Consider the following 10438-nt stretch of genomic DNA (forward strand, 5'->3'; position numbering starts at 1 on the left):
GCCCTAGAATTATTGTTAGAGAGAATAAAATAGAGAAGGGAGAGAAAGGAAAGAGAAGATTATTTACTTTATATTTTTTTTCATTTTATTTCGGTTAACTTTATTTTTTATTTAAAGATTGGACAGGTGGAGGAATAAGCTGGAGGGTTAAAAAACACACGGATTTAGTCGTGTGCAACAAATTCTCACTCATAGAGTAGTAATGGAATGACAGGCATACAACTTTGTTTAGTGAAATTGGAAAAATATTTCAAAAATTTCAAATTCTATAAACTTCACATACAAATAGGGCACCCCGATTATTATTATTTTTTTAACAAAATAGGCTTTTCAGTTTCTCTATGTAGTTTAACCATTTGTAATCATGAAGTTTAAGTAGGGATATCTCATTTTATGATTCCAGCTATGGTGAAGTTCTTGGATGTAAATGCACGATAAACATTTCAAATCAATGCTGCAAAAGTTTGGTAGAATTACACAACAAAACGATACTAAGGTCTTGTAAGTTGCAACTTTATAGGCATAGCTAGTAAATTCATGGACGACAAAAATTCGGTACGGAAATTATTCGTCAAAAATATGAAAATTTGGATTCTAATTCGTTTAAAAATTTGGCTAAAAAAAATGAAAAATATGTTAAACATATAATTCGTGTTTTATACAAGTATAATACGAAAAAATTCAGTCATATTTTGTTGCATTATAAGTTTAGAAAGTAATATTTTGTTCAAATTGTAGTGTGTTTTTTTTATTTAAAAAATACAGATCTTATTATTCGGCAATTATAAACTTGGATCATAGAATTCGAGTATTAATCCTTAGGTTTGAAAAGTTCGCCTTATTATTCATATTATACGGAAAAACGTATAAAACGGAATATTACTAACTATGTTTATAGGAGCTCCATGGTTATAAATTTGTTCATAAGATTGTAAAATAGTGTGGTCCATGGAAAAAGGCTCATCATCCAAAATTCCATATTCAAATTTTCCCAATAAATGAATCATTTCCATCAAAGCTCCCAGTCACAATTTAACCAATAAATGTGCCTATCTGCCACCTAATACATACCACAAAATTTACCTGAATTAAAAGATACACATCTCCACCGTCAAATTCTTCAATACTCCACATCTCAAAATTAAAGAGGGAGCCATCAGTCATCAGACATAAGGGATGAAACACACTTTGTGCATTTATAAAACCTAGCCATCACAGCACAGAGAGACCAGAAGGTATGTTACATTTTGAGTTCAGACTTAAACATACCCGTTCTTATTGGTCCCCTTTCCAGATTTAGATTCTAGTAAGTGTCAAGTGTAAGTGTGTAACATACCATCCCCCTTCCCTCGGCGCAATTTATTCGTCTTCGATTTCTCCGCTGTTTCTGGACTGGTGTGAATTGCGAAGTACAATATACCTCGTTCACTTCGCCCCATGCGCGCATTTTAACTACTCCCAAAGTCCCACTCTCTATTCATTTCTTCTCTTCGGAAAAATAAAATGGAAGTGTCTGCAATTTCGAAATCTTTTGTCACATCTTTCTCTTATTCTTATCAGTCCGCGTTATCTACGCGTACAATTAGTTTACCCTGTTTGAGAAAATCTATTCAATCTCCCCCCGGAATTAGTGTTTCGAGATATCGTCTTCTCTCGAGTGACATTACTACTACTAAATGTTTCGCTAATGGTGCAGAACAAGAAGCTGAGAAAGAGATTCCAATTGAGAAGAGTAAGTTTTTGGCTTAAAAATCTTTACTTTATTTTTATTTTTTTGTTACTTTAAAGTAACTTGGTGTCCTGGGGTTTTTTTTTTTTCCAGGATTTCCAGCATTCCCAATTGCAATGGATATTAATCAGATTCGTGAAATTTTGCCTCATAGGTAAGTAATTTTAGTCAAAATATTATCGATTTTTCGTTGTTAGGATTTTAAATTTTAAATGTGTGTGGTGATTTCCAGGTTCCCGTTTCTGTTAGTGGATAGAGTGGTGGAATATAATCCAGGAGTATCTGCGGTGGCGATTAAGAATGTTACGATAAATGATAATTTTTTCCCTGGGCATTTTCCAGAGAGGCCAATTATGCCTGGTGTTCTTATGGTTGAGGTATATATATATATATATACATTTTTTATATAGTTCATTAATTTGTTCTTTTATTGTTTGTTTATGTTTGATTGTTCATTATTAGCTGATAATGGTAATAGGTGAAATGAATGGTTTTGTTGAAAATTAGATATACCTACCGTTTTTTGGAAAGCAATTTTAGCTCACCTACCAAGATATTAATTTTGATGTGAATTTGTCATGAGTGCTACTCTAATTTATAAAGGATGTAATCGACTTATATCTGAGTTGTTAGTGGTTGGGATGTCCCTACTGTTTGTTATGAAAGGTTTATGCATTCATGAGCTTGGTCATATGTACTGAACTTATTTTCTTGGACAGTTTTAAGGACTTGGTAAGACTTTTCTTTGTTTCTATATTTATAATTTTATTAATTTCTTAGAAATTAAAGGATGCATGTTGAGAACTGAGGATTTGAATATTAGAGCTAGGGTCTTGAGCTTTCCAAGAAGCTTAAATTAGTCTTGAATTTGAAATATAAGAAGTATTTGATGGACTTTTGATCTCAGTTTAAAACTTGAGACTGAGATCAGTATCAACAACACTTAATGGCTTGGGCTTTCCCTATTGGCTTTTTCTCCCCCAACTTGAGGGATCCAATGGTGAATATGGAGAACCATCAGGGTTAACTGGATATCGTTAGTCCGCACAGATGAGTGGCTTGAGCAGTAGACATTGTTTAAATTCCAACAAGTAGTTGTGAGTGAAACTACAACAATGATCTGTTATGGGGGAGGTGGTAGCCACTGCATAACCAGTTTGCCACTCATCTCTTAGGTTAAGTGTCTGCTAATATTTTCTCTGTTTTTGGGATGGTTCAAACTCTTTTTTGGGTCAAAGGGGTAACTAAAGGTTTGTAAGTAAAGTTAATGATCCCAAAGGATATATCATATGAGGAGAAATTTGATTAAGACAGAAGATTGAGCTGGCCTTCTGAGTTTGTCATTTTTTGTGGAGTTGCAGTTAGGTGAACGTGAACATGTTGGGTCACATTTAAATCCTCAACAAGTTAGTTACATAGTTTTCAGTCAAATCTTTTTGTTGCTAATTGCTATCACCAAGGTTAGGAACTGTCCAAGTTATATGGGGTTGAACCAACTCATTCCATCCATTTGGACATGTTTTGATAACTTGGTTTTGTCATTTTGTGGTCTTGAGCAGAATAAGAGCACTTAAAGACGGGCGTAGAAGAGGGTGCAATCCTTAAGCTATTTTGGAGTTCCTTTCCTATTTTATATCTAATTTTGCCCAAGTGGGGAAGATGAAAACATTTTGTGTATGCCTTCTCAATTTTCCCACCACAATAGTGTTCAGCGCTTCAGCCTACCTTTTGTAGATGTCAAAACTTCATTAATATCTTAGCGGCTCTGTTACATGGACACGCCATATTTAAAAAATAATGTGTCGATACGTATCCATGTGTCCGTGTTGGACACACACGGACACATATTGTGTGTGATATACCTCAATTTTTGATATTTCGCCATGTCAGACACTTCGTATCCGTGTTGGATCTGAACACGATCGTCTCGTGTCATTGTAGCTTAGCTTAGCAGTCTTTGATGGAGTACAACTTGCTGATAAGCAAACCAAACTTCTCTTAATTTTATCCAACGTAATTTGATGTGATAATTGTAGATTCACCCAATAAATGTAAGAGGCTTAATAAAGTATGGAGCATGTTCCTTCTACCTTGGATATGAAAAATAATGTTTAGGTTAGTTTAGGTTGGGTGATTATGTTGTACTGAGTTATTTTACTGTCTTCTTATATTATAATAAATGTTTTGAATGACAAGGAGGACAAAGCAAAAATATCTTAGTAATCTTTTTGGAGTCGGTTTAGTTTACTGCATAGGTTGATTATAAATTTCTCAGTAATTTCAAGGAAAGCATGAAAGTTGAACAACTTACAGAACCCTCCAAATACATTTGAATAAGGTGTTCTGACGGATGCCTGAGAATTGAGGCAGAATTTGATCCTTTAATATGGTGTACCTTGTTTGCAATAAGAAACATACTAGATGTCTTAGGTAGCGTTTATGATTGAGGTTGGGATTGTATCATATGTATTGTGGTTCAGTTTTTAGTTTGTACTGTATTGGACTTTTTGGCTTCCAATGAGAAACAAGCGAAACTAATTGGACATCCTTACAATTGGTTTTACGTTGTTTTTTTGAATCCAGGCAATGGCTCAAGTTGGGGGCTTGGTTATGCTGCAACCAGAAGTGGGCGGTTCACGTGAGAATTTCTTCTTTGCAGGGGTTGACAAAGTCAGGTTCCGGAAACCAGTGGTTGCAGGGGATACCCTGGTAATGAGAATGACTCTCATTAAGCTGCAGAAACGCTTTGGTATAGCTAAGATGGAAGGGAAGGCTTACGTCGGAGGTGAGGTGGTATGTGAGGGAGAGTTCTTGATGGCTCTTGGGAGTGAATGACATCCCTGGTCTCAATCGCCATCTTTTCACAGGGTGTCATTTGGTTTTGTGTAGTGTTTTATCTTCCTTTTCCTTTGTGCCATTTGATCTATAGGAGCTTTTTGAAAAAGTTAGTGATTCCAGGAGGGCATCACAAATGCTTCCTGTTGTTTTTGTGTTATTCTAGTGAGCATAATTTTGAAGGAGAAGCTAAGCTTTCCTCATTTTCGAAGATTATAAGATTTCAGATCAAGACTGGAACTAATTTACGGCTGGAAAGTGTTTGTATCATACTTTTGTTTTAATGGATCATATACCCGGGTTGTGTTTATTGTTCCCTAAACAAAACATGGTATTTGTGGCTGAGGAAAACGTGGCAAATCATTACATTTTATTGAAACATAAATATGTCTTGATAGAAAAGAGAGGTCGCAGATAACAGGGCCGAAAAAGTAGTTCTCATCGTCATTATTTTTTTTAAGATGAAAAGTCAAGTATACTATTGACGTGAAATAATATCTATATTTGGGTCCTTAACCTAATGTTGTTTGTTCATAGTAGTTTTCATCATCAATATATCAACACTATTCATATTTCAAACATGAGTTATGAACAATTAATGTTTGTTCATACCTATTCGGGATATGAACAATCTCAACATGAACTATAAACAATCACTGTTTATATTTCAATATGAGCTATGCACAATTATTATTCATACATCAACATAGTGTATGAGATATGTTCACCTATTTAGATACGAACAATCACTAAATTTTTCTGCAAAAACATAACATAACATAGAGAGGTGAAACTGAAATTTATAAAATAAATAAAAATTTATGTGCTTTATATCTATAATAATATGAAGGAGTGGCATTTAAAAAAAATAAATAAGTCCGGCCAACTTATTTTTTATTTTGATAGTTTCTAAAATTGAAATCTTAGGTTCGTGGGTTACCTAAAATTGAAAAGACAATTTGTCTGTATTTTCATGTTTTACAAAAACCTGATTCTGCAGCATATACCACATGATTACTTCTTCTGGCGTCGGGACAAAGGATAGATTCATCAAGGCGACCTCTACTGGAATCCTACAGGTGGTAAACTATACCCTTACTGTAAAATCTAAACCGACCAAATTCAATCAGATCAAGCGGTGTTGGGTGGCTCCCCGTTACCTAAAAGAGAGAGAGAAGTGGTGTTCTCCTAGAGCATAATAGAAGTTTATTTCTAGGGTAGATGCAAGGGCTCCAGAAGTCTTCACTTCTCAAACATCCGTCCGCCCTATCAATAATTTATCTCGTTCAAACTTCTTTTTACTTGGCTTTTCGTGAGCAGTGGTTGACAAAATTTGGCTTAATTATTGTCATGGCAACTGCTTCGATTGTCCAAGCAATCCCCTCATTCAGAGTATAGTCAGAGAAAGCCTGCTTCCCAACACAAATCCCTCTTCAGTTGGTGGATAACAACATCAGTTTGATCCAAAGTTGTTGATCCACAAAGTTGCAGATGGTCGACTAGCAAAGTCGGTAAAACTTTTGAGTGGTGATACTAAATTTCTGGGACTCAAACCTGCCAGTATCAAAGAGTTACCGATCTCATTTAAAACAGATTTACCATTAAAAAAAAAAAAGTTGCAACGTTTGCTCTTATGTTAGGTGTATATGATTCACAATTTCACACTCGGCTTTAGCTGCTACTAGACTGACCGTGATTCATGTAGGTGCTGGGAGAGGTTAATCTATTTATGATAAAGTTCTGCCTTTGTTTCATTATTGTGGTTTCTACGGAGACGTTGTTCCTTCACATTTCATCTTCATATATTCATTCGTTTACAAGATGTTCTTCAGCCGTCTCGCCTCTAGACTCCCCCACGATTTCCCAATGACTGTCCTATTCATGTCCAATCTGCTGCTCGATGCAATCTCAATATGCATGTATTGCTACAAGTATAAGATCGTTTCTTGCACAATTCTACTATCACCATTCCGCAACTGCCCCAATACTGCAATACACACATGCGTCCCAGAACATAGCAATCAAGAAATAAGGGTTTTATTGAAAGAGACCTCTTATAGAAAATGAGAAAACCGAAAACCACACTGATTCAATGCAGACAGATTTAGCTCATAAAATTGACAAATCTGAAGTTGTGTGTTAACACGTGCCCTACTAGTCAGTTAGGTCAAGCTCTGGACTTACCCTTGTGCCTCAGTATTGATATCCCAGGCTTGTGCCTAAACCAGGCGCCTTTAACTGCATAAACCCTAACTAACTAAGCCGAACATAGTACGGCTGACTCTTGCAGAAACTTTTGCCAACAGAAACAATAAGGTCAAACAAAATCATTCGAATGTCAGATTTCAACATATTCTTATTAACCTTCTCATCACAAGCTACTAATATGCAAACACATTAGCCATATATACTCGCTCATGCATGTTGCATCAGATGTTGTCACAGACTCACAGTTCTATGAGATGCTCGATCTTTCTGCCCTGTTACTCAAGTCCCAAGAATAGTGTATATAAGAAAATACTGGGTTGGAGTCATCACTCATTTTACTTTTTTGGACCGCTTCACTACAGTGGAAAGCTATGACACCCAGATTCTTTGGGTGTTGTATCCTACTTTGATTCTACGATTTACGTAGCTAACTTTAGTTTGACCTAACTATCATACCAGTACTATTTGTTCCAAGGTCTACATAAGTCACGTGTTTCAGAATTATTGACTGAAGAAAATTTTCATCCACAATATATTCGGATAGCACGAACCTAGGAGGATATCACCAAAGGACTCATTTTAGCTCTAACCAGGTCTACATTTTGAGAGTGCAGTACAGGAACAACTTTCTTACCGCCCTTTTTCAATAAAGGCATCTTTTACCTGTCAAGAAATCAATCCTAATGACTTGACCCATTGTACCCTCAAGAGGACTGATCAAAGGAATGAACAACCCACCAAAATTGCTATGTTTAACATATTAACTGCCAGACGGACCTTCTCATTAGCCTGCTTTACTTCTTTATGCAAATCTCAGCAAACATCTACCACCACAACTCTCTTAAACTCCCATCAATCATAGTTATCTATCTGAAAAAATAATTATATTCAAATCCTTCATCTAGAATGAAACAGGATTAAAACGGTACGCCAACCTTTATATCGTCCCTCCTATTTAAAGGAAATTCTACATTTATGAATAAGATAGGGCTCCCACTTCCCATAGCGTTCTTAACCTAACCCAGACAACAAGTGATTCAAATATAACCAACCAGGCTCAGTGCAATGGAGGAGAATATCAAATGATTCTACAGCAAGGTTCCTGCTGTTCCAAGGCCACGGTATCCAAACTAATATCATAGAACAAAACCATTGAGCTTTGATCAAATTGCTCAACTTCATCATCCTTGTGGATCCAACGGATTTCAGAAGCTAAGATGTGACGTTGACACATTTCACACTTCCCAACTGCAATTTGTAATTATGTGAAGATCAACCTAAACTCTAGCGGTTAAGTTTCCTCTAGTCTATAATTTGATTACGAAAAAACTATTATCCTTACAGGAATTTAGAGAAACAAAAGTGTGTTCGACAGGAAGAATCCTAAAGCAATAATAACATTTATTACAATGGTGACTAGCACTCCAGCTATATTCAACAGTTAAAGCTTCAGCCTAGGGTCTTCTAATTCGCTTTACAACTTTAGATGGAATCCAACAAGGTATCATAATAACAGAAATCAGTTTTTTTTTCATGAGGTATAAGCTTCCAACATATCACCACCCTAACATATCTAGTGGTCAAGGATCGTGCATATGAAATTATGAATTAATAACGCATAGCACAAATAGCAAAACTGTGGGATCAAAAGTTAATTTCAATCACACTGAATGTCATCGAGTTGAGGAACATATTAACAGCAAAAGTTAAGGATAATAGAACAAACTCCAGAGAAAGATAAACTTATAAGAACCTCCTCAAAAACAATCTATAGGGATTAGTAGATTACATTAAGAAATCAGAACAAATTCAATAAAACAGGTACACTCACATTGTAAACATTACCATAACTTGGAAGATAAAGATCAATACAAAGTACAAAAACACTTGGCACAAAAGATATTGAGAAAGGGAGCCTTACACACTGCATTTCCTGCTGAAAGCCAATATTCTTGTAAAGCCACAAAGACTATACAAAACTGACGGAAAACCGCAGAGACCTACTACCCATTAACCTCTCATTTCGACATTAAAAGGACCTCTGGTTTCTTTGCTTTGCTCGGCGTGTTAGCATTAGAAGCTGCATTTGCAGCAGCAGCTGCCTTCGCAGCAAGACGCATACTTTTATCCAAATTAATCAAACTCCGCGTGGGCAAGATTGCACCAGGAAGTAAATCATGATATGCCCTAGCATACAAACACCTCACCGCAATCGAAGCACAATCTCTAACATCCTCTGAAATCAAAGGAGCCATTAAACAATGCCCAATAATCCTCAACACTGGTTGATAAAGCTCCAAAGGTAGTGGAATTCTTGTACCCTTAGAAGAAACTCCATTATCCAAACAACCGTCCCCAGCCTCCAACTTCCTCATCTCATCAACCACATCCTCAACACTCTCAATCTCAATCTCATTCTCATCCTCCTCAAAATCCTTAATCTCATTCCCATTCCCTTCACACCCAACATCAAATTCCCCTTTACAAATACAATTCTGCCCTGCCCACGCCGCAGCAAACAGACACAAATCAAGCTTAGACCAACTGGGCATTTGAGAAATATGCTTATAATAACAATGCAAAACAACTGAAACAATAAAGGCCCGTTTCGTGGACTTCACAGCTACTTGTGGTTCAAGTGGTGGACAAAGTAGCCCAACACAAGGTTTAGTTTGCAATACAGCACCACCACGCGTAGAGGCCGGCTTGTTTGGAGGACTATGATAAAGTGAAGGTTGGGTAAGATCAGGTATTGAAATCAAAACAGGCTTACCAGCTCTAATCTTAGTTTCAGAAGCATATAAAGCAAGTAAAACAGCTTCAAACCCAGAAAGTGACACTGCAGTATTATTATTATTATTATTATATATAATGCGAGAAAGATAAAGACCAGTAAGTAAAGGAATAAAAGAAAGAACAACTAAACGAAGATCAGGGTCAGACGATTGGTAAGTTTCATATAACCATTGACATAATGGGTCGTTACCTGAACCAGAAAGTGGGTTTGAAAGGAAAGATGATATGGTGGAATATGATTCTTGGGATTCGAGTAGGGAACGTGCTGGGTGGTCTGAGTCAGCTAACGAAGATACTGAGGGGGTTTGGAGGATTGTTGAGAGGACTTGGATTCGGGTTCGGGCTTTTGAAATTGATTCCCACCACGATTGCATTGGATTATTGTTTGAGTTTGTGGGTGATGAATTTGTCGTCATTTCGTTCATCTGAATTTCCATTTTTTCTATTTCTTTGATCTGTACTCGTATATTTCAATGTCTCACATTTCTCTTATTTTCAGATTCACTTTCCATGGGCTGCTCAAACTGGAGGGCTGGGTCACAGAATTCTAGTTATCAAGTCTCGGCTTAAACCGTTAAAGCCCATCTTGCAAGTAACCAACGAACTTCTCATGTCAAAGCCGCTTTTGTGCTTTCGGTCTTCTGTGTTCAACTGAGTTCAAAAAACCTGTTGCCAGGGTTAGAATCAATATGGACATCAAGGAAAGATTGCTCAAGGGGATAGACGTTCTCACGGATTTAGGGGAAGTCATACCAGTAACGTTTAAGTATGAGAAACTAGATATCTTCTGCTATTTATGTGGTTGCATTGGCTATGATATTTTTTAGAAAAAAAAAAGTGTAGAAGGGTATCGAACTATACCCGAAATCA

General features: G+C 36.5%; 2 protein-coding genes across 3 annotated transcripts; one reads left to right on the forward strand and one right to left on the reverse strand.

Annotated features, from left to right (window-relative positions):
* The first annotated feature begins 1107 nt into the window (after positions 1-1107).
* Positions 1108-4872, forward strand: LOC147502257 (uncharacterized). The gene is made up of 4 exons (XM_086607155.1): positions 1108-1732; positions 1823-1883; positions 1962-2106; positions 4313-4872. The coding sequence occupies exons 1-4, from the start codon at positions 1504-1506 to the stop codon at positions 4562-4564; spliced, it is 687 nt and encodes a 228-aa protein (XP_086463281.1). The 5' UTR covers positions 1108-1503; the 3' UTR covers positions 4565-4872.
* Positions 4873-8485: 3613 nt separating this feature from the next.
* Positions 8486-10100, reverse strand: LOC147502258 (hyccin). Of its 2 annotated transcripts, XM_086607157.1 has the most exons (2): positions 9759-10100; positions 8486-9611 (listed from the first exon to the last, which is right to left on the reverse strand). In XM_086607157.1, exons 1-2 carry the CDS (start codon positions 10003-10005, stop codon positions 8791-8793), a joined length of 1068 nt encoding a protein of 355 aa, XP_086463283.1. In that variant the 5' UTR covers positions 10006-10100; the 3' UTR covers positions 8486-8790. The 2 variants fall into 2 exon arrangements, with proteins under 2 accessions (XP_086463283.1, XP_086463282.1); XM_086607156.1 differs by having other exon boundaries at positions 8486-10099.
* Between the last annotated feature and the right edge of the window lie 338 nt (positions 10101-10438).

Source organism: Coptis chinensis, chromosome 4 (assembly GCF_015680905.1).
Source record: "Coptis chinensis isolate HL-2020 chromosome 4, ASM1568090v1, whole genome shotgun sequence".
Lineage (NCBI taxonomy): Eukaryota > Viridiplantae > Streptophyta > Magnoliopsida > Ranunculales > Ranunculaceae > Coptis > Coptis chinensis.